The sequence below is a fragment of the Halichoeres trimaculatus genome, unplaced genomic scaffold (genome assembly GCF_033239565.1).
Source record: "Halichoeres trimaculatus isolate MK-OKI-2021-1 unplaced genomic scaffold, fHalTri1.1 fHalTri1_scaffold_17, whole genome shotgun sequence".
Lineage (NCBI taxonomy): Eukaryota > Metazoa > Chordata > Actinopteri > Labriformes > Labridae > Halichoeres > Halichoeres trimaculatus.
The window spans coordinates 24,903,508-24,928,151 of NW_027437195.1; the positions used below are offsets into that span (position 1 = coordinate 24,903,508).

General features: G+C 40.6%; 1 protein-coding gene across 1 annotated transcript in view; it reads left to right on the plus strand.

Annotated features, from left to right (window-relative positions):
* Positions 1-24,644, plus strand: part of akap6 (A kinase (PRKA) anchor protein 6) — a 206,648-nt gene that overhangs the window by 52,898 nt on the left and 129,106 nt on the right. Inside the window, exons 12-13 of the mRNA XM_074692188.1 lie at positions 13,591-13,687; positions 16,287-16,489. Coding sequence (XP_074548289.1) covers positions 13,591-13,687; positions 16,287-16,489 — 300 coding nt within the window. The remainder of the gene's footprint in view (positions 1-13,590; positions 13,688-16,286; positions 16,490-24,644) is intronic.

Sequence of the window (24,644 nt, forward strand, 5' to 3'; positions counted from 1 at the left end):
AGAGGCTGGTGTGTAAGCATGTATCATTCTTACTCTCTTTGGTCTCAAAGCACTCCCAGGCGGCCCAGTCCTCACAGTCACAGTCAAAGTCGGAGACGTTGACCCCTCTGCATCTAGACTTTGAACGAATTATGAAAGCATGAAGCTGCTGATTGCTGATGCTGCCCCGCCTTAATTTTTTTGTAGTTCCAAACACATTTATGGTGTTTTTACCCACTTCCTGTCCCTTCCGTGACATTATTCCTCTTTCCTGTCCATTACAATGACGTGCATGTGGACAAATTAAGCAGGGGAATCTTTTTTGGGGTCGGGCCAAATTTCAGCTCAATTGTGGCGTGCCTCGTGTAGTATATGTGGGGTAACTAGGAGAGATTAACAACACGTGACGTGCTCCCTATCACAAAATCCGCTGAAAACCAGTAAATGAAACATGTTTGAAATCCTAATCTCTCTTGTGACGGTATTGCACAGTAAAAGCAGTGCAACGAGCCTACTTGCCTTGAAGGGCAACTTCGTTTTATTGACACCTGGACCTTATTTATAGGTGTGTGCATGTTGATATACTCACTCAGACAAACATCGTGCAGCTCGGAGTCCTTCAGAAGTTATTTAGATCCAACCGATTTTAGCCACACTTAGCGGGGGCCACGGCAAGGGAGCTTTAGCGCGGGACATAATCTCTGCAAAATCGCTCATTTCGGCTATATTTTTTCATCCATCGCCAGTGTTGTCATAAAATCAGCTCGTCTACCATCTTCAGGTGGGTCAGCTGACCCAGAGCTGACCTGGTAAACAAACGTTTGACGGTTGTCCTGACCGGTTTGAGCCTGAGTACACGGACGAGGAGCTCCATGAAAGAAGGATGCAGAGAGAGAGAGACCAAGAGCTGGCTCAAGAACAACAAACAGGAGGCGAAATGAGCGATTTTGCAGAGATTATGTCCCGCGCTGAAGCTCCCTTGCTGTGGCCCCCGCTAAATCCGGCTAAAATCAGTTGGATCTAAATAACTTCTGCAGGACTCCGAGCTGTTTGTCTGAGTGAGTATATGAGCATGCACACACCTATAAATAAAGTCCAGGTGTCAAAAAACCGGAGTTGCCCTTTAACCACTCACACTGAGCATGTGCGATCACTGAAGTTGGTCTAAAGCTGGATGAAGTTAGTCTACAGTTTAGTTTAGCTTTTTCTAAGTACCCACTGTTCTCTCTTAGGGATTGAGAGACTATATTGCCCACATCTGCCCAGCCAATTCCTCGTCTATACACATCTTCTTCTTGTTTTTCTTTTTTGTTGTCTCTTCACATAGAATGGCACAAATTGCCAAGGCAGTGCATTTGTTTTTGCTGAGTCAAAAAATTTAAATATTGCACAGTGTATCCTCGGCTTTAGGTGATAATGTCATTTAGCTCTTTTAGAGACTTTTAAGGGGGCCTCTTTCCTTACTGAGGAGTTGGTAACGCTGCTTTCACTTTAAGATCTATCTCAGGAGTCTTTTTGGTAATTTCTGACTCTTAAACAAACAATCTTATTGCATCAAGAACTTTTTATGGGCACACTTAGATCAGGTTGAGCCATCACAGCTTGTTTCACTGCTGCAGGCTGAAGCAATCTGTGCTGGAGCAAATCCAAATCTTTTTATACCTTTAAGTCACTTCAACCCCCCCTAAAACACAAATGTTGAGATTTAACTCTGATGAGGTCAAAGGTTAGTGGTTTCATGTCCTACCTTCTAACGATGAAGTCAGAGAGAGATGACAGGAAGGCAGGGGAAGAACACAGACTGTCACCACTTAAATCATTATTTCTCTCTTTTTTGTTCCCGTTTCTTGTCGTCTGCATCTTCCTCCTTCTGTTTCCCTCCCTTTTTCTCTCTTTCTCTTTTTTTTAACAGTTTATTTCTGACCATCTGCCCCTCCATCTTCCAGTTTTTATTATTCGTCTCCTTTTTATCTCTGTATTTATTTGCTTCGTCCACAAAATCAAAACTATTCCAAATTTTTCCTGCGTTTTCCAAATTCCACTGTATAAGAAAAGTGAGCACCTATTGATGTTGTTTAAGTGTGTAAGAAACACACACACACACACATGGACACACACTTGAAGATGAGACTCACTTTGACAATTACTCACACTCTTTATGGCAAACATATGGGCCTCACACACATGCAAATACACACACACAGCACACTCGTAAAAAACAGCACTCATCAAAACTGCATTCAAGAGTAAAAAGAAATGAGACGTGAACACACACACATATACACACACACACACACACACACACACACACACACACACACACACACACACACACACACACACACACAAAGACAGACAAACTAAGACAAACAAACAGGTTGTATTTGCATATAAGCGTACAAATGCAAACATACGTACATGCACAGAGGAAGAGCTGTGTTTTAGTGGCAGTAGCACACACACACTCACACACACACACACTCATACACACACAGTCTCTCTCACACACACACACACACACACACACACAGCCCTAGGTGCTATTTGCATACATTTGCATGTTCCTAGACAGATTTCCAAATCAGCATCTCCATATCCGTCCCTGCAGAACAGCATCACGCACACAGATCCACACACACTCACTCACACACACACCTACACCGAGCAGTGTTATCTCGATGCTCATATCTGCTGTGTGTGTTCCCAGTTTGTGTGTGTGTGTTTGAGTGTGTGTGTGTTTGTTTTCTTGGTTTGTTTACACGTGTCGACTTTGTTGTGGGTGCCAGCAGTGCTAACGTTAGCGGCGGTTAGCTTCAATTAGAATTGCCGGCTCTTAATTGGCGCGTCTCGTTAAATAAAGTAAAAGAGGATGAAAAAGCATCGCTAATAAGACTTTGAACTGCTACACTGTTGATAGCGTGTTAGCTTAACTGACTCTGTGTTTGTGTGTGTGTGTCGGTGTAGATAGTCACACTTGCACTTTGTAGTTATTAGTGTGTGTTTTTGAGTGTGTGTTTTGTGGATTGCCGCAGAGAGACAGCTCTCTTTTTCTCTCATTTCATCTCCGACTTCTTTGTCTTCTTCTGAGTTTTCTGACTTTTTCTCCAATGAAATGTCTTTTAATTCTCCAAAGTTGCTCTGGTGAAGATATTTAAAGAAATTTGAGGCTGATACTGAGGTTATAATCTCTCAAATGTCTCCTGAAACAGAAAGTAGGAAAAAATAAATTGAACTCATGAGATGGAGGTGTAGGGAGAGTTTCTCTTTATGCTTTGTGTGACACATTGTTATGTTAAAGTGGCCTCATTATGCTTTTTTCAAGCTTTATATTTTCACTCTGTGAATAGCTTTAAGAACTTCTGTATCTGACTCACTGTGGTGTCTAAATCCCCACATTTCAACCACTGACAGGAAATATCAGGTACTGTTTCTTTAAGGCCCCTGTCCCTGCAAGCCCACTTGCCTCTGATTGGTCAGCTCTTTAGAAGCCTTTTGTAAGAAAACTTGTTGAATAGAGAGTTCTGTGACTTTTTTGCAGTCAAAGACTCAAGAGTAGAAGTGACCTGAACACCTGCGTCACAAAGCCACAATTCATGTTGCTTAGAAGAAGGCAGCTAGCTGGCTGTTGTGGCTAACTGTCCCGCACTGCTAGCATCACATAAATGATACAACTATCACAAAGATTTCTGAAATAACCTCAAGAATCACTGGATTTGGCTTTTGTTTCATAACATTTTAACAGCTTGTTATTGTGTGGAAACAAAATACAAACAACAGCAGCGCGGGACAGGACAGGTCTAGTCCATCCTCAAGAGGCTCCATATTCCTTAACTACCCGCTAGCCATACATTGTCCTACTCACTACCTGGCTACTAACTAAAGATACAAACACTTTAACAAAAAACATTAATTAAAGGAGTATTTTATGGATTATACAATATTTATGAATACAGTTATCAAAAGATAGATTCAATGGCAGTTAGCATTCAATGGCTAATCTAGCTCTCCTTCTTGGGGTTGACCAACTCTAAAGCCGCATTTCCACCAAGCAGACCAGTTTGGTTCGTCTCAGTACGGCGCACATTTTGTGGCGTTTCCACTGACTTATCCCGGGGCAGATCCCAAAATAACCAAAACGCGCTGTCCCCCTTTTTGGGAACCTTTTGAATGGGTGCCAGACTGGACCGATTCGCTCTCGGAAAGTGGAGCTACAACTATATCAAAGAGCTACATGCCAATCACAGAGAAGGCAAAATGCCGCATGTCTTCCATCCATGCTCTTTGTTTACTGTATTGCATTTTTCTTCTTCGTTGGATTTATTAGCGGGATACATTGTGTTGCGCTGCTATGGCATCACGCTATTATTTAACAGCTGCAGCTTTCGGAATCTGGCTTACACGCCGCCTACCACAAGGGGGCACAGTTTGCTGTGGAAACCTAAATAGGATCAGGCTTAACTGTACCAAACCGTGCCAAACCGTACTGAACTGAACGGGACTGCTTGGTGGAAAAGCGGCTTAAATAAAACAACTTTGAAATCTTCTGATATCATCACCACTGCTCATGGCTTTAGTGTCTTTGTAGCAACCGGTAACCTATAGATCCAGTGGGAAAATATAGCATGCAACTGATTCAGCATACTAACCCAAGTTTACAATTGAAGGTGCGTTCAATTTGTACTCAGGAGTTGGGATTTACAAGCTCCGAGTGGGAAATTTCAACTGGAACCCCCCCTGAAGTCAGAATTCCCGACTGGAAAGTCGGGGGATCCACACCACCCCTGAGTTTGCAATCAAAGATGGCTGCCCCGAGTGTAAACAGTTATGAAGCTACTGTTATATTCTTCTTATTTTAGAATTTCTATTTGCAGAAATATTGCTGTTATCGCAAGTTTTTCCGACTTGGCAACTGGAACGCCTTTAACTTGGAGATGACATCATTCCCACTCCACACTTCCCAGTTCTGATGTAGATTGATCTCATCATTTGGGACCGAGTTTGCCATTATGACGCAAAAGGAAGCTAACGGTTTAGCCACGCTCTACAGTTTATGGTGTCAACAAGCAGAAGCTACACTCTATCACCGAACTGTTTCCCTTTGCTCATATTTGTGTAAGTTAACAACTTTCGTCACTTGGTTTAGACCAATCAGAATCAAGCATCTTACAAACCCGAAAGATCACAGGAAAGGCAGGCGTATCGTCTCATTCAACAGTGTATAATTCTGGTTCAACTGGTGTGGATGTCAAAATAATTTTGTTGTTTTATAATTCTGCAGAGGTAGACAACTCCTATGCCCTCTTCCATGATTTGACAGCTGAGCTTTGACCAGAGAATGGTGTCACATAGCGATCCTAACATTTAACAGACTTTGTTGAGAAATAGTAACAGGTGACAGGAAGTGCTGGTTTTCAGCTGCTGGGATTGGTTAGAGATTTGTTTTGCAACAACAGAGCTCAAAGGCCCAGAAAAAGGTGAAGTATCAGACTGTCAATAACACATAAAGTCTTAGCTTCTGTTTCTAGATCTGTTTCCTGCTCGTTGTTTGATTGGATGAGTCTGTGATAGAGACATTTTGGACGACTCCAAACTTAATCTGAAATTGAAAGAGCAAAGGACGTCTCGTTATCTCTTTGTTTCTGCTTTTCCATGTCTCCCTCTTTCTAACACACACATATTCACACACTCTGTTACTCTCACTCTTTCTCTATATTGCTTTCTCTTACACACATAAACACACAAACACACAAACACACAAACACACACACAGCTCCAGGGCAGCAGTGGGTGGAGAGGAGCTGCTCTCCCAATTGAATATTTGGTCCAGCTGGCGTGTGTGTAAGTGTATGTGTGTGTGTGTGTGTGTGCATGTATCTGTAAGAGAGTGTGTGTGTATGTAATAGAGTGTGTGTGTGTGTGTGTTTGTGTCTGTGTCTATATGTGTGTTTTAGGGCACGTGGAGCGAATAAGCGCAGGTCTTTCCGGAACCCCGGGGAGATCAGTGAGGCGAGAGGACGCTAACACACACACACACACACACACACACACACACACACACACACACACACACACACACAGGCTGCTCTTTGTAAGGCGCTGAGAGATGGCGGCCAATGAAAGGCCTATTGATTGGGTCTGATGGGCGATCCAGGCCTTTGAATCCCATTACCAGCATCAACACACTATTGGTGGCAACAAGAGAGGGGGAGAGGGGGGAGATGGAGGTGAGAGTGGGGGAGAGAGGTCTGAAACTGCCTTCACACTAAACTATCTTAATCTGAAAATGCAGATTTTATGTGAAAACCTCCAGGCTTGCACTGCAGGTTGTTTTTAATGAAGACCTCCATCCACCCTGAAACAAATTCACTCCTTTCTCTTCCTGTTCACAGCTGATGTGTTACAGGTGTTTTATGACACTAAAAACCCTTTAAAGTACAAACTCCTGGCAGTTTTCAGACAGTTTCAGGACATTCAGGTTTTTCAATTTCAGGGAGTTGCCTTCCAAAGTTGTTACAGAAGCCAGTTAAGGCATATGTTTTCTTGCTTGCTTTCTTGCTAAGCATGGTTAGGTTTAGGCATGAAAACCACACAAGGTTGATCTGAACAAAAACATCACATTTGGTTTCAGAAGGATCCAGAAACTTGTCTTGTACTGGATTAACACACGTCATATCACATCAGTCTGCTTACAGAAGTCTGTCACTTTTGACCACGACCTGTTGACACTGTGGCAAAAACATTTATTCGTGTTAGCTGCGGGCTAAACTAAAAGGGCCAGTTTTGTGTCGGCCCTGGACTCTTAAAAAACAGAGGTAGTCTACGTGACATCACCCATCTGTTTCAGAAGCAGATTTTGAAGCCTGTCGGAAATGTTGAACTCGACATAACTTAGGGGACAGAGAGGTGGAGCTGAGGCAGGTTTTTAGCCTCTTTGATAGCAGCAACAAAAAGCCAACTTGTCAGTCAAGTCAGCCATTCACATTCTTATTTATGTATGTACAAGAGAACCTAAGGTAGGGAGAGCACACCTGACATTTTTGTATGCATACATGAACATTTAAGGCAGGCAGAGCACACCTCTCTTTTCTTATGCTTACATGAAAAGACAAGGAAGGGAGAGCACAACTCTGTTTTTGTTTGCATACATGAAAAAAACCTCAACTTTAATTTCTTCAAAAATAAATACTTGTGTATACTTTGTATCCACTTGACAATATGTCAGGATTATGTATAGTGAGCAGGTTTAAATTCAAATCGTTAACACAACAGGGTGAGCAGGTCCGTGACTTGAAGCTTTATGTCAGTGTTTTGAACGCTGTCATATTTCTGTGCTTGGAATCTGTTTGTTTGTCTGTGAAGTGCTTTGAGTTAAATGTTTGTATGAAAGATGCCATGGGATTCACAAAGATGGAGAGAAAGAAGGGTGGATAAATAAACAGACGCAAGAAGAATGGAACAGGTGGACCGTTGACAGGAAATGAGAGGGTACAGGAGAAAAGATGGAAGGGCAGTGGAAAGTGTAAAGAGAGTGAAAGAAAAAAAGAAATGTTTTTTAATGCTGAATAAAAATAATATTAAGAAAAATTCAGAAAGGGTAAGAAAGCAGAGGAGAGACTGGGATGTGTTACGCACACACACACCCACACAAATACACACACATCCCTTGGGGAATACAGCGGTATCACTACAGTTTTTCGCGCCTCTGTCTGAATGGAGACAATTTGATCATCATTATTACAAAGACTCTTTGATCAGATCATGTCTCATCAACCCCTGCCTAAGTGTGTGTGTGTGTGTGTGTGTGTGTGTGTGTGTGTGTGTGTGTGTGTGTGTGTGTGTGTGTGTGTGTGTGCGTATGTGTGTACAATTGCAGCTTAACACACAATCTCAATGTCAAACCTCAATGTCATCTCAGTATCGAGGGCTGCACACCTCTTAGCGCCCTCGCTAATATGCTAATGCTAGAAGCTAAATGATATTAGGTAGGCTTCTGAGGCTGGCCTACCCTGTGCTTGGGGCTAATATGCTAATGCTAACAGGTAATCTGATCACTCAGGCTTTGAAGCGGCTTGTCTGTCAGCCCACTGTGTGTGTATGTTAATCAGAGCAGGGAGTTGAAGCGTTTACAGCGGCTAAGAAATCCCCAAACCCACCTGCTACTGTCACCATTAAGTAATCACATGTTTAAACTACAGTAGCATTCGGCAAAAATACACATGTGGTTTTCAGATCAAAGTAATACCTAAGGTTTTACAAATTCCTGTCTCAAAACATGATTTTCTACATGTTTTTCATGATTTTTTTTGAAGCTCCTCAAAAAAATTGAGGATGTCTTTGTAGGAGCCTATCCTCAAAGTAGTTGCTTGTCTTGTTTTGCATGTTTTTATTAATGTAGTTTTTTCTGGTATTATCTTACATTATCTATAAGTCAAACAACAAAATGAAAAAAAAATGCCTGTCAGGTCATCAGTCTGGTGGATATCAGGATAGCAATACAACAACTGTCACTGGTTAAAACTCCACACTTCAGTGAATTTTACCGTCCAGGACATGGGAGTTGCTTTTCTATTTCTGCTTTTTTTGGTACTTTTTTTATATTAATACCTTTTACATAATAGATACATGAAAAATACATGCTGCAGATCCGTAGTTACCAAAAGATAAAAAACAAAGTCATGAAATATAATTAACAAAATTGCCTGTCAGGTATTTGGTAGATCAATAACTCCTGACCTTATAAGTATAAAGTAATGTTTTCAGTCAATTAAGTCTAGTGGCTAAAAGGTGAGGGATGCACCTCTGGTTTAAACACTGCAGTTAAACAAATAGTTTTTACTGTACAGTGGAGTTGCTTGTCTACCTTGGCTATTTTGATTACTTTAATAACATCCTTTATAAAATAAATGCACAACACAACTTTAATGGAACAGCATCAAATCACACACACACTGTCCTCCTGTCTGTTCCCTCTGTCACACACACTCTCCTCTCCCTCTCTGTCTCTCAGACACATAAATACATACACACAGCCTCTTATTACCGCCTGCTGTCTGCCGTGCATAAAAGCATGCTCTGCATGCCTTATCATGGTGTGATTGATGGCTGGCTGTTCTACTCTTATCGATTCTATGCTCTCCATATATTAAACAGAGGAAACGGAGCTGAATCGCTCGTGGAATAAGGCTCTGAAATACGATCGCTCCCCGATAGCCCGGCTAATCTGCACAACCTAATTCATTCCTAACATCAGCCGGTCCTATCCCAGAGACGCAGACAGTCACGCTGTGTTTTCTGTAGCGCTGATAAATGTACTTTATGTTTATTAGCTTTGAGCTTTTTCAACAGCTTATCTGGAAATGATGTTGGGCAGAGTGGCGGCTGAGTCTGTAAAATTACTCAATCAGCCGTGAGATTTGAAGTAATTTACGACGTTTGCGGGGCAGTAATGATTGCAGAATGCAGACAGTGGTGTTTTATTTGGATAATATTGATGTATGAATGTGTTTTTGGGGGCGTTGTGGGGAGATAAAGCTGATTGTTTGCGTTTTCAAAGTGATAGTTTATTGTTTATCTGTGAAATGTAATACGTAAAGGACAGTGTCAATGCTATCGGCTCACGTCCGTTAGAGCTGCTTCAGGAGATGTGACCGAACCAGGAGACTCAACTCAGTCTAGTGTCGCACAGTGGGTGACGCGAGGTACTGACTCTGACAGCACTGAGGGGCCAGTCCTAAGATGAGCTAAGCTTTTTTTTTTTTGCCTGACTGAAAAAGAAGTCATCAGCTTTGGGGTTTAAAGTGTCCCCATTAGAGTCTCTCATGTCACACTTCCAAAGAATTGGGCTCTGTGTAAAATTTCTGTACACTTTTGATGGTTTGCAAATCATATAAACATTTTATTTAGCTAAAAGTAGAGCAACAACAGTATCTGATGTTTGAAAAAAGTTGAGTCTGGAACATCAAAACAGAGGGTCACCGTTCTGTGAGAGACTGCATGAGCAAATTCATTTTTTTAAACTTTTATTCTTTCTCAAAAAAGACAGTGAGATTCTCCTCATTTTCAGTGTTGTCAAGATCAGATATTTAAACAATTTAAGAATGATGCTCCTCAGCACGAAATCTAAAAAATTACGGGGTTTCATCACAGCCCCTTTTAAAGTGATCTTGAAAAAGTCTCCCTTCTATATATATGCCTGATGGTAATCCACACTTTAAAATGAGATTATCAGCCCCAATATTGTTGGTTACAGGTTATTTCAAATTGCTACTTCTTAGCTTCCAGTTCGAGTCAACCAGGACTGAATTGAAATACGGCACGTCTAGATCTCTATGATAACACCACGCTGGCAGATGAAGTTTAGTAGTGAGATGAAACACAGAGATCCGTGTTTTTCTCTGCTAAAACAATTTCTGTGATTAATTTTGTAGTGATGGTGGACACAGGAGCCTTACCGTCAGACAGAAAAAGGACAGAAGAGCAGAAGAAAGCTAAACAGGAGAGAGATACAGCCTGAGCTTAAGGCTAGTTAGCCTTTAACCAGAATTTACTGACTTTACACATTACTTGACTTAAAGCACCAGGATGTCAGTTGCGCTTAACATATACAGCTGCTAAACTGACAGCGTTTGCTTGTTGTCATGTTAACCTACAGTTACATTGTCGCACCAGGCTGCAGATATCGCTAACATATAGCCGGCTGCTACAACGTTTGCTTGATGTCATGTTTCAAACCGTAGTGCTATGTAACTGTACTGATAAGTCCCTTACCTCGGCGCATTGTATCCAGTAAAAAGTCGTCTTCAACAAAGAATTTTTTTTTTCGATTCTGATCTCCAATTAGTTTCAAAACACAAACCTCCCCAAAGAAATTGTGTGTGCGGAGACTCTGGGCCAGAAGGTGGCGAAGGAGTGCAATTAAAATGGATCCTCCTCATAGCATCTGTTGGCATCCTGGATGGATGTGAGCTTCAAGCTCTCAGGCGGCTCTGCATTAAAAACAGACTCTGTAGTGGAGGTTGCTGCATGGGCTCTTTGGAAAAGTGTTTGTGGTGTGATAAATTGAAATTTGTATGAACTTGGACAGATGCTAACTCATTAGCACTTAGACAGCAAGTTTAAAAGAAAAAAGAAGTAACTCTAAATGAAATGAATCTAGTTTTTGTCCCAAGACTTTCTTTCCCTCCCCACTGACTGATTCAGAGCGTGTGTGTTTTTTTGTGAGCGTACCTGTGTGTTTGAGGTACCTATCCGTCTTTTGTGTGTGTGTGTCGGTGTATCCAGCTCCATAAATATTGGTGGTGTGGAGGTCTGACCTTGTCATGTGTTGACTGATGCCGTCGCCCGTCCATCCCTCACTGCAGTGGACTGTCTGTCTCCGTCCACAGGCTGAACCGAGCTGCACAAAGGGAAAAAAAAAACACTTAAACAAAAGACGCCATTTAAAAAAACAAAACTGGCGGAAATAACGAGAAGTCGTTTTTAGTGTGAGACAGGTTTTTTGGAGGTTTTTGTAGAACAATGCACACTTTAACCAAATCTTCCCACTTTTGCATTTCCACTGATGCTTTGATCTCTTTTAAGATCAGCTGATCAGAATACATCACTGAGAGACAAGCATGCACACACACAGACACACACACTTACAGCAGGATCCAGAGAGAGCTGTGTGTGTATGTGTGTGTAACATTTCCCACAGCAGCACAGCAGGATGTCAGAAGTGGTTAAGTGTTGAGGACTGAGCACCTTGAGGCTTACACACACACACACACACACACACACACACACACACACACACACACACACACACACACACACACACACACACACGCACACGCACACACACAAAAGGCTGAAGTGGTGTTCATAGATCTGACTGGAGTGTTTTTCCAACACTGCCTCAGGCTGCTCTGAGCCTCCATCATCCATCCATCCATCTCTTTGTTTATGATCCATTCATCCATCTGTCTGTCTCTTTTCCTCCTTTTTTAACAGCAGTCCTCTGTTCCTCTCTTCTGTTTACATTACATAAAGTATGTTGATTTCTTTATGTTATCCCTGCCTCCTCCTGTCTTCTCTATGGACGGCTTTAAGTGAGGAAAAAGAGCTGCTTTCAGACCTGATAAGCTTCAGCTGTTTGTTGGTTTTTCTCCAATAGCTGCTCCTACACTTTGTGTACTCCCATTGTTTTTAAAGGGGCGGTGAGGAGTTTCTAAGTGATTTAAAAAAAAGTCTCTGTTTGAGATATATGCCTGATGGTAAGCCACACTTTAAAATGATGATGTTAACACCTAAATAAGTAATTTGGAAATGCTACTTCGTAGCTACTTCATAGTTTCTCGGGCGGGACAGGATTGATTTACGGCGCGTCTAGGTCTCTATGACAACACCACGCGACTGACAGAGAAGAGAGATCCTTGTTTTTCTCTGCTGAAAACAAATTCTGTGATTAATTTTGAAGTGATGGTGGACACAAGAGCCTAACTGTCAGACAGAAAAGGGACAGAAGAGCAGAATAAAGCTAAGCAGGAGACAAGCTAATTAGCCTCTACCTAAGGCTGTATCACTCTATATCAGAGGAGCTAAGCTGTTTATGATAATGTTGATTCCAACCCACAGTCACTTGAGAGTCTATCAATAAAATGAAGAGTGAGGTTACGTTAGCTCTGCTTGGTAGATGACTGGCAGGACATAGCTAACCAGGATTTCACGGATATTTTACGGATATGTCTTAAAGCACCAGGCTGTCAGCTGTGCTAAATATAGACAACTACTAAACTACTTGTCATATTTCAAACCGTAGCGCTACGTAACTGTACTGTTAAATACCTTACCTCAGTGCGTTGTATCCAGTAAAAAGTTGTCCCGAACAAAGTAAATTAGTTTTGATCCAATCTCCATTTGATTTTAAAACAAACACACGTGTTGTCAAAAATCATACCTTCTCAACAGTGTGTGTGAGACTCTGGGCCAGAAGGTAGTGGGGCAGTTCACTTCAAACAGATCCTCCTCATAGCACTGTTACTTGTTTGTAAAAACAACATTCAAACTAGGCTGCTCCTCCTTGGCTCAGTGCCAGCGGCAGCACACACCCACTGCCTCCAACCGTGTCTATGTGAACACACTTACTAACCCAGCAACCACCTCGAGCATTGGGTTTCTATGTGGGAGAGACTTAAGAGCTGTGCACCTGACTTAGCACAAGCTAATCACAGGTATTTGACACATACCTGGTTAGCAGAAAGCTAACTCCTGCCTGAAACCAAGTAAAAGTCGTGCCAAGCCTCACCCTCGGTTATGAAAAAAACCTTTTTTTGTTTGGCGTTGAATCTTACTTGGGTTGTGTTTTTCTTGCTCTGTGCTACATCCACTATGGAGCTGCTATGATTGGCTTCTTCCACTTCGCAATGGATGGGCCATAATTGGCTGATGTAACAACGTCTACTCCCTTCCCAGAAAAACAACAAAAACATTGAGGCAGAAACAGGCACTGACACGTTTAGAGGCCCAGAAGTGACAATTGAGCTGGATTATTTATGTGAAAGTTGAAATTTATTTTTTAGGGAATTCCTGCAGACTCTACCTTTGAGTGACGATAATCTTTGTGTGTTTCAGAGTTTCAAGCTCAACGTGGACAGTCACAGTGCTCTGAAGGACGGCATCATGGAAGAAGGCCGCGCTCTCCTCTCCATCATCCCCTCCCACCAATCAGGTTCGTTCACGCCCACATCTGACACACACTCACAATACGAGAATTCACCCTCAAACACACACACAGACACACACACAGGTAGCCATAACCGGGCTCTGACTCTGTCCCATTCATTATTAATATTTGGATTAACAGAGTGACCTTCAGAGAGGAGAGCTCATATGAATGTAGCCCAAAGAGAGGCTGAGAGAGATAGAGACAAAGAATGAGATGGAGACGTAGAGATAGAAAAGCCAGCGGGCAGAAAGTGGCTGGCAGGGAGAGAAACATTCAATATAGTTTTATATTTTCCTAAATCAGAGCAGAGCTGGAGACAGCAAAAGGAGAGAAAGAGATCAAGGTTGGTGTCAAACATTGTTCCAAAGCCAAAGATTATCATCACAATAAATGTTAAAAAAACAACACGTCAGGTGTTCAAATCAGTTAATTTGAGATAATGTGACTCTTTAATGAGGGGCTCTGAGCTGAGCTGTTGCTGCACTCCAACAACCTGAAATCTAATCAAGTGTTTTTGTCTTTTTCCAGTAAGAAAATGTCTTTTTAGGCTTAATATGAGCCACATTCACCTGATCAGTCCAGAGAAATGTCTTATTTTGAAGTCATTCCAAACAAAAATTAGGTCTGAATTGCTTTTAACAGGTGAAAAAAAGTCTTCCAATAAAACAAGAGAAAAGTTATTTGTATTAAGACATTATTCTAGTTTTAAGCAAATTTTCGAACAATTTTTTCTTTGTTTCATTAGCAGGTTTTTTCACTTGTTACACTGCGATAACTAAAATCTTGCTTTCTTGTTGCACTCCCTGCTGTCACTCCCACATAAAGACTTTTCACTACTTGGGAACACTCTGTTGACAGCTGAGATACAAAACTTTCTGTTAAGGCACTTAGTGGTAAAAAAAAAAAAAAAAACTAAAATGAATAGATATAGAAAAGATTAAACAAATAAATATAAAAGAAGTTTAAAAAAGGAAAAAAAATAATAACAAATAAGTAAAATCCAGAAGCAGCATGACCAAGTCGTAGAATAGAGTGTGTCAAGGGCCAAAGCAAAGACAATAAACTATTTACTCCTGTAAAAGTGTGGAGGGTTTGCTGAAGAATGTCAGGAAAGATCTCCAGATTTCATTCAGTTTCTTTTCAGAACCATGCAGTGTGCATCTCATCTTTTCACGTTTCAGATTAACAAGTACATCTCTTACTCAGTGAGAAATCGAAAGTGGGGAGGTATCCTTCCATCCAGTGGCATTTTCTTCTGGAGGCCAATGGAAGCCATGCTTCCTCTCTTTTTTCAGACTGTAGCTGTGATTTAATGAAAATACTCCTTTTAACAGTTTTGATAATTCTTCTGTGTTTCCTCACTGTCCTCACTTCCTTATTTCTCTCCTCTAATTATTGAGCATTTTACGATGTTAAAACAGCGCCATCCTAAATGTTATGTGGCAAATGAGTGGTGAAAATAAGATATTGCACACTGTTGTCTGCATGTAGGCCAAGCCGAGTTGGCGTCCCTTGGTGAAAAAAAACAAAAACGATTAACCAATCAGATGAGGCTGCGGTCATGACACTGCTCACCTGTGATTGGCCAAGACTGTGTCAAGGGAAGCCGCCTTGTCTTTGGCCTCAAACCAATCAAATCACAGTATCGTCATCATCAAACCTCTGAATGAAATCAGGGAAATTAGCACATTAGCAGTGCGCATGAAGCGGCCGGTTGTACATTTGAGTGGGCTGTTGAATGAATTAATAAGATATTTAAGATAAGTCAAGAGGACAATTTACGTGTGTGAATGAGTGACTGATGGTAGGAGAATGAAAAGGCGTGTGTCGGTGTTCAAAGTGTCGGTTAGAGTAACTTTAGCTAGAGTGACTTTTCTCTTATTCCCTTGGCAGATTTGTTTTTCACTTGTTTCAAATAATTCAGACCCTTATTTTTGTCTTTAAATAAATTAAAACAAGAAAATCTCTGGACTGGTCAGATGAATGTGGCTCAAATCCGATCAAAAAATACATTTTCTACTGAAAATAAGACAAAAACACTTAATAAGATTTCATTTTTTTTCCGGTGTACAAGCATTTCAGACCTCATTTTTGTCTCTAAATAACTTGAAACAAGACATTTTTCTGGATTGATGAGTTGAATGTGTCTCATATCAAGTATAACAAGACATTTTTTACTTAAAATAAGAGAAAAACACTTGATAAGAGTTCAGTTTTTTGCAGTGTGACTTCGGTTTACAGCTACAGTTCCTCCACCCAGTTACACAATACAGTCAAAATGTGATTCTCGGGTGATGTTGAGCTTCATAAATTCACATGACAGCATGGATTAAATTTGCATTTCATGTAAAAGTGGGAAAACTTCTGGAGGTGTGTTTTTGTGAAGCTCTAAAATGAAAAAAGGAGGGAAAACTTCAAAACCAGTTTCTCGCCACTCCCGCTTCTGGCAGCATTTTGTCTTTAAAGTGACAGCAAACAAGTTTGTGTGAAATCAGTTTGAAAATTCGATTCAAGCCCATGCTTTGCTGTTTTTCCCCCTCTTTCTCTCCTCTCCTCTCTGTTCCCTTCTCTCTGGTTCATCCTCTCGTCTCTCACCCTCCAGGTCTGAAGGAAATCCTCCATATGGTCTCCAGCCAATGGGATCAACTCCAGCGGCAGATCCGGCGCCAACATGGCTGGATGCTCCGTGCCCTCCGCTGCATCCAGGCCCGCCTCCTCTATTCCAGCCAATCGTACGAGGCCTTTCACCCCATGGGAGACCCAGCGGCCAATCGGCAGGCTCCGTGCCCATCTGACGCCCTCCAGGTAAAAAGAATAATTTTGGTTTTATTCGGATTTCGCTTTGAATCTTTTGGATCATCTGCTTTTTGTTTGTTTGGTTTGTTTCCTTCCATTTCCTCTCCGATGATCCCTGTTATCCTTCTCTCTCTTTCCCTTTCTATCACACACACCAACACGCACACACTCGCTGACACTTGGTAAACTTCTTTGTAATGTTTGCATGGGGTGCCAATTAGCATCCTGATTGGTTTCTCAGTTCTAATTGGCTGCTGGTTAATTGGCTGGACTTGGCTAATTAGATGTAATCTCCTTCTCTGTTCCTCTCTTTGCAAATGTGCTGTCAGTCACATCTCATCACTGCTGTGTGAGTCTGTGTATGTGTGTGAGCTCCGGGAAACTCTTTCTGCTTTAAACACTGGGTTATTAAAAAATGATGATGTGATGGCTTTTTTTTCTTCCCAAGAGACCTGAGCTCAACTTCTATCTGACGTGATGATGTGCTGAGAAAAGTTTTGCAATGGCCAAATGAAATAAAAGAGATCTCCTTTGTTTTCTTGGAGATCTTTAAGGATCCAGAATTAATGTTGTTCTCTGGAGCTACTCTTAAAAAGTGTTTAAAAAAAGTTTCTCATTCAGCTTGCATACTTTCTGAAGAATATGCTGTTTGAATGCTGTTTTGCAGCCTCTTTTCTTCATCCTTTACATGTTTATTTGGTTATTAGTTTCATTTTTATATATATATTTTTTGTAAGTTACCAAAAAAAAAAAAAAGTTTAAATGTGGGATGTCAATTCTGCAATGCAAAAAAAATCTTATCAAGTGTTTTTGTCTTATTTTAAGTGAAAAATGTCTTATTATACTTGATATGAGCCACATTCAACTCATCAGTTCAGAAAAAATGTCTTGTTTTAAGTTATTTAAAGACAAAATGAGGTCTGAATTGCTGGTAAAAAGTACAAAAAACCTACCAAAGGAATAAAAAAAATTTGCTCTAAATTTTGCTTGAATCTAGAATAATGTTTTCGTACAAGAAACTTTTCTCTTCTTCGATTGGCAGATTTTTTTTCACTAGTTGCAAGCATTCAGACCTCATTTTTGTCTTTGAATAACTTAAGAAAAGATATTTTTGTGGACTAGCCAGACAAATGTGGGTCATATTTAGTCTAAAAAGACATTTTCAACTAAAATTAAGACAAAAACACATGATAAGATTTAGGGATAGACTGATAATCAGCCGGGCCGATTATCGGGGCTGATATCTGGCATTTTTGCGTATACCAGCAACGGCCTTTTTTTTAATCCAACCGCCAATATGAAACCCATTTATAACTGTGTTGTTTTGACTCTGATGCTTCTCTGCACAGAATTTCTCCCCGTCTACACTATGGAAGCCCTAGATGGTCATTTAAAATCAGTCATGTGATATCAAACAAAAAAAAATTAAACTGCATGACATACCTGTGAAAGGCAGCACAAACTCAATTCTGTCCAGTTTTTATTGCAGTCACATAGAAATTTTTGAAAACTTATTTACCGTAGAAAACGTTTGCATTTTTTTAAAAAGTTTTCATTCAACTTTATAAAACATGCTGCTATGTGTGGGAGCTGTTTAATAAACATATGCTTGAAGGCATTTGATTGCAGTTAAGTGTTGTAGTTCGTGTTCAAAATCGGCTTCAGATATCAGTTATCAGCCTCCTTTCCTACTAATAATCAATATCGGTATTGGCCCCAAAAAATCCATATCTCTATCCATATATATCTCTAATAAGATTACATTTCTTTGCAGAGTGAATGTGGTTAAAGTTTCAAACTCGAAGGCAGAGGCGTGTTGGAGTAATTTCAGAAGAAGACTTTGGGCAGCTTGTTTAAAAAGTTTAAAGAGATTTCAGTTAAATGAAGACGAGATTTGACGCAAACTGTGACATCACAAATTGGTGAATTTCCTCAAAAGTGCAAGTTTGTCATTTTAAAAACAGAAACGTGATTTTGTTGCATGGGAATTCCAGAATGCTGAGTTTCAGTGGGCTTTCATGATTCATATAAAGACAGTAGCTGAAATGAAGTGTCAGTTTTCCTCACATTTGTTTTTCAAATTGAAGTTTTTTCTTTGCTCTTCTTCTTCCCTCTCATCCCTTCCTCTTCAGTCTGATTTCCTCTCCTCTGTCTCATTTCATCAGTTATTCCTGTCTTTTTCTCCTCTTCCTCTTCCTCTTCTCTCCTCCTCCTGCAGACCTGACTCTGGTTGTTTTCACATTGTTTAGTTGCAATTAGAGCTGCAGCAGCCTGATCACTGTGATCAGTCAACAGTGACAGCCATTAGCCAGCTTCCACCTCCGTGTGTGTGTGTGTGTGTGTGTGTGTATGTGTGTGTATGTGTGCGCACAGTGAAAGTGTATTTCTGTTAATGTGTTTTCTTCGTGTTTTCATTTATGTGTGTGTGTCCATTAGCTGCTTGGCCGCAGCACATTAACAGTCCGTTCATTATCTGTGCGGATCTCCCTCTGCACTTAAAGCTTTGATCCGTGAAACCTCCAAACAACAAGCTGAGGTGTGAACCTGCTGAATTATTTCTCTGATGCTGCTCGAACTTCTCTGATATTTTAAATTATTCACATCATGTTTGTTCTGGGCAGCTGAACAATGAACCTAAACCAACAGTGAAGTGCAAAACCTGCAAGTTCCTCCATCTGAGGGAGATAACAGCCAAAATGGCTCCCTGAGTTTTCAGAGGTAACCAGAGCGATCGTCTGTTTCATTCAGGGAGAGTCCAAGTTTTTAGTTCAATTCAAATTGAGTAGCGGAAGTCACAGTCCTCTTAAAAAAACTAACAAACAATTCAGTGAGGGGTTTACAGTCAGTCCAAACAAAAGATGTCGGGTCTTCAGGAATGAGAGGCAAGAACAAGGCTCCAGAAGTCAGATTCAGAGCTCATTTTAGGTGACTTGAAGATGAAGAAAAACAAAAACCAGGACTCAAGTGAAGGAGCAGGGTGTTCATGACAAATTCAGCACAAAACTCAGCTAAAATCTCATTTCATGTGAACCAAGCTGGAGCTTTACACTAAAAACCAAACTTTCTCCACTGGCACACTTTTTATTTAAATCAAGTAAATATACCAAGTGAAAAATCTCTGGTCTTGAAATATGAAGCCTTTGCAGATTTTAAAAGAAAACTGCAGTTCTTTGAGTGTCCACTAGAGGCTGGCTGCAGAAACAAAGGAACCACATATACATCTCTTTAAAACAGCAGACCTTGACCATGTGTTTACTGCCTGGTTAAAAAATGGCTTTGGTCTTAATAACTTATTTCTTTCACAACACACAAACTATGAAAGGCTGTTCTTTTTTTTTTTCAAGACTTGTAATTTCCGAAATCTTTCAATTAACAAGTTGTGCCCATATAAGGACATAGCTGGACAGGACAGGTGGGCACACTGTAGCAAAGACGCTAAAGCCCCACGGCTTTATGGCTGATTTACGCTTGACACGTCCACGGGGTCCGCGTGGCTTTGTGTGGACAAATGACCTAATTTTTGCACCCATGGCTATATGTACGGTCCTTTTCGCGCAGAAAATTTCCACGCTGCGCATTCTCGAAAATTTCAAACCTGCCGGATGAGGTCGCAGGGACAAGATGGCAGAAGTGGTCAAAGTGCAAGAATACAGGCATCAGTATGACTCTTCATTTAGACAACACCGTGATAACCAAGTGGTAAATAATTCATGGCGTGAAATTGCGGCCAGAAGAGAAATTGGTTAAAAGAACCGGGAAAAGTCTCCAGGATAGATATGTAAATGTGTTGTAAACAAAGCCAGACTTCTTCATCTCTAGATTAGAACTCTGGTAGACATTTGTTTGTGATATACTGCCCCCTGTAGTTTGGGAATGGACACCAATGGACGCCGCGCAGGGTGTTGAAAAGCATAAAGCCTCATGTGTTCTTCCGCAAGGATCTCATGCGTCACATATCAGAAAGAGATGGGTGAGGTCACGGAGACTTTGTCCAAATTCTGCGTTTAGCAAAACCTTTACAAAAAAATGGGTGTGACAATTTAAAGCATAGTTGACCCTAATACCTAAGGATTACTATCTCAAAAAGCTACGTAATTTTATCAATCTGCCAAAAAAATAAACTCACTGTAGGGCTCTTATTCACAGAATACGACACGTTTACTGCTCACTGACTTCAGTGTCGTACCTACGGCCTGTTTGGAAACCTCACCCTTTCTTAGCACGCAGAAACTTGCTCTTTGTCACTGTGAAGTGTCATTTTGAGTCATCTGGACGGTGCTGTGGAGGAAGTAAGCAATAATCTGCGCAGTAAAAACCCTTGAATGCAGCTTTACTGTGTGTTCATTATCTGCTCGTGCTCTTTAATGACAATCAGATGCATGGCCTAATTACACCGCCACAGACACTGAGGGGGAGGAGGGCGGGCTGCAAGGTCAACCACGGTCATCTTGTGAATGTGTGTGAGAGTGTGTGTTTTTGTTTATCTGTGTTGGTTAAAAAGTATAAAGCATGATACAGGAATGACTAAAGGCAGAGAGTTGTTCATTTGTGTGTAGGTGTGTAAGTGTGTGTTTTCAGTTCTGTGGAGGTATTTTCATCCACATGTGTGTGCACGTGTGTGTATGAGAGAGAGTGTGTGTGTTTAAATGAATGTAACCTTGACTAAAGGGCAAATAAAAGGGCAAATTGGAATAAATTTATCAAATTATGAGACCTCGTACAATATTTATAAGCAGCAGATCCACTATTCATTACAAAAGATTAAATACCAACTTGTATCAATAATTCATCCTCTTAATCTTCATTTTTAGTGCAATTAAGAGCAGAAGCAAATGACATATTTCACACGCGGCTCCAGTTAGTTAGCATGCAATTTACTGAATGTGAGTGCAGCTCTGCAGGCTGCTGATCTCTGCTGAATATATAAGATGTTCGACACATTTATCCACAACACAATATCATCACTCATAAATAATTATATCACGCAGCAACAGTTCCCTCAATGCAAAGGCATAAAGTTATCTGTCTGCAGATTTTAAATACAGATATACTCATTAGACACTGACCGAGGCTGATGTTTGCTAATGTGGTCAAACTGAAGTGCATGCAGTGTTGTAATGCACGACATGCTGTACATATCAGGCTGTTAGATGAGCTTGATGAAGTGGATATTTTAATTTTATGAATTATTATTCCAGAGATACCATTTTAGTCAGAATTAAAACAACAGATTAAAGTTGTCTTGTGGCAGTATGTGATGCATTATAAACAGGAGAGAAGACGAACAAGCACGGCTACAGCATGAAAAACTTCTAGTCTTAAAATATACAGTTTTCATATAGTAATTATTAAGGTATCAAACTTATGCCCTTCTTTACCTTATCTTAGCTCAAACAAAGTTAGGTTGAGTTAGCATTTCAATATAAGACCCACTATGATAGGCGTCAAAACTGAGCTCCAGAAACGGATGAGTGATGTCACAGAGATGCATTTATTATACAGTCAAGCTGACAAAAGAGTAAAAATGGTGTCATCAACATGGAAGTTTTTCCCTGTTTTACTAGATAGCATGATTGCAACTTGCAAAAGAAGTTCTGCTGGTATTCAGAGATTAATGCCTTTATACTGCCCCAAAGTTTGTTGTTGCGACCAAGATATTTTTATGAAGCAAGAGCTGCAGCTAGCATTTGTGCCCCAATAAAGTGGGGAGTGCCATAGTTTGGATTCGAGAGCAGCAGAAAATTCCAATCAGAAGACTAAGGCTGTCAGCAGCTAATGTTGTATTAGGAACAGTATCCTGAGTCTCTGCAACTTTCCAGACGTAAGAAGCATCAGATTCTTCTTTTGAGCTTTAAGCATTTCCACACGCAGCCACAAATGTACCCTGTACAGCACCATTAAGGTCTGTTTATTATCATTTTTATTATTTTACTTAAAGCATCTTTATACACTACTTGTAGTCTCTGCAAGCTTGCTTCTTGTTGATTGACCACAGGTGGGCAGTATTGATGTTAGGGCCCTTGGCTTCATAATGCATGAATGTAGTCTCTGTGACATCACTGGTCTGTTTCTGAAACAGAATTTTGAAGCAAATTGTTGGTGGAAGCCATGTTGGAAACAGGGTGGGCTTTGAAACTCCTCACTAACATTTATAGGGTGCTCATCTGTCAGTCAGGTGAGCTCTGCCACCGATGTGGTAAACTTGTGATCTTGATATCTTCAAAACTGTCAAGACAGAAAAAAATCACTCCCTGTACAATGTGTGTGTGTGTGTGTGTGTGCTCTTAGTGGAATTAGCTATTCAGGTTTAAGTCATTTTTTAACCAGTCTGTAAACATGTTCTTTTTTTTCCTGCTGTAAAAGAAGTATTTTTCTGGCATGGTGTGTATGTGGTATTTTGGTAGTTCTGAAGCTAACCTCAAGTGGACACTCCAAGAACAGCAGTTTTTAGCACTTCCTCATTGCTTCATGTGTATAGGCAGGAGGTTGCTGCTTGGTCAGGGCGAATTTACTTATTCAAAAACCTTGCAGCATTTCAGCATCAGTCATATTTTCTATAATAAATCAAAGTGAGGAAATGTCTTATGTTCTTCAGCATATCAACACAAAACTCTAAAACTCTAAAACTAACAAACAGATCTTGATGAAATTTTCAGGAAATGTTCTAAACGGCATAAGGAAGAAGTGATTAAATTTTGGAGGTGATCTGGATCACTGTCTGGGTCCAGCATTTTTTTTTAAAGGATTCTTTATCATTGTGAGATAGGGCTGTTTTCACCATATGTGAATATAACTCCACCATAAATGGTCGGATTGCTTTGCAAAACAATACAAGACAAGGTCACCATAATTTCTGACAGATGTAAAAGTATGATCCAGATCCTGGCAATATTCTGGATACTAAGATCTGGAATATGAAATATCAACCTGGTCATCATAATTTTCAACACTGTCGGGTAACAAATTATCATACAAACCTACAATTAACACCAAATAGCAGACAGTCTGCTGAAAGGGAGTATAACATTAAAGTAGGACTAAAGTGTTGGTGACAATCACAATATGCTTGGTGGAGGTCAGTGCTCTCTGAGTGCTTTTCTTGTTTTATATGTGCAATTTTGCACTCTTTTTTTGCCTTTTATTATGATCAGGTGTGCCTTAGTTACTCTTAAAAAAAAAGATGTTTAAAGTAATCTGTATTCATATCACAAGCTGTCAGGAGCATGTTTTCATCAGTTAGGGGTGTCGACTTAAAAATCCATGTTGTGCATCTCAAATTCGAACTAAACTATTTAAAGAAAACAAACGTTTGGACATAAATCATCATGATGGGAGCAAATTATAATGGCAGTAACTTTTTTATAAGGGCATTTATCTGGTGTGTATTATAGTTTTAAAGTTTGAACCATGCCCCATCTGTTACCATACAGGAAGCGGGGTTTATGACACTTATTGTCAGGAGAGGAGATCTAGAATTTAGGCTTCACTTTTGGGTCATGATGTCCATCTTTTTGTGTGATCATCTATCTGTCTGTCTGTCCTCCAACTATCTCTCCTTCATCCTTTCATCCATCCCTTCATCCTCTCTCATCTAAGCCAACATCGATCTTTGAATCCACACAATCTCTCACTGCCTTTATTCCTCCTCCATCTCTCCCTCTATCTTGACATCCCTCCCCCATCCCGTCTTCCTTCCCTTCCATCCGTCCGTCACCCTGTCCGTCCGTCTGGAGAGGGGCGATTCATGTAAATGTCAGGAAATATCAGAGCCGAGGTGGTGGGATTAGGCGGTGAGGAGAAGATACACTGATACCAGCAAATATAACGCTCTGACAAGATGGCCAGCACCAGGGATTAGGACACACACACACACTCACACACTCTGAGGGTGGCTGTGTATGTGTGTGTCTTACGAGAGTAGTGTGCTATGTGACTTTTGTGGTGTGTCGCTGCATTTTAAAGATTTGTTGTGCTTGTGTGAAGATTTTCAAGTGACGTCTGTAGTGCTTTTTTTTGCATATTGAAGATAAAGGTAAAGGTTGAGGGTTTGTCTGCGAATGTGTGTGTATCCGTGTGTGTGTGTGTGTGTGTGTGTGTGTGTGTCGGCTGGGTGAGTGAACGCTGAAAGAGAGAGCGTGCAGGAGAGGTAGAAAGGTGTTTAATA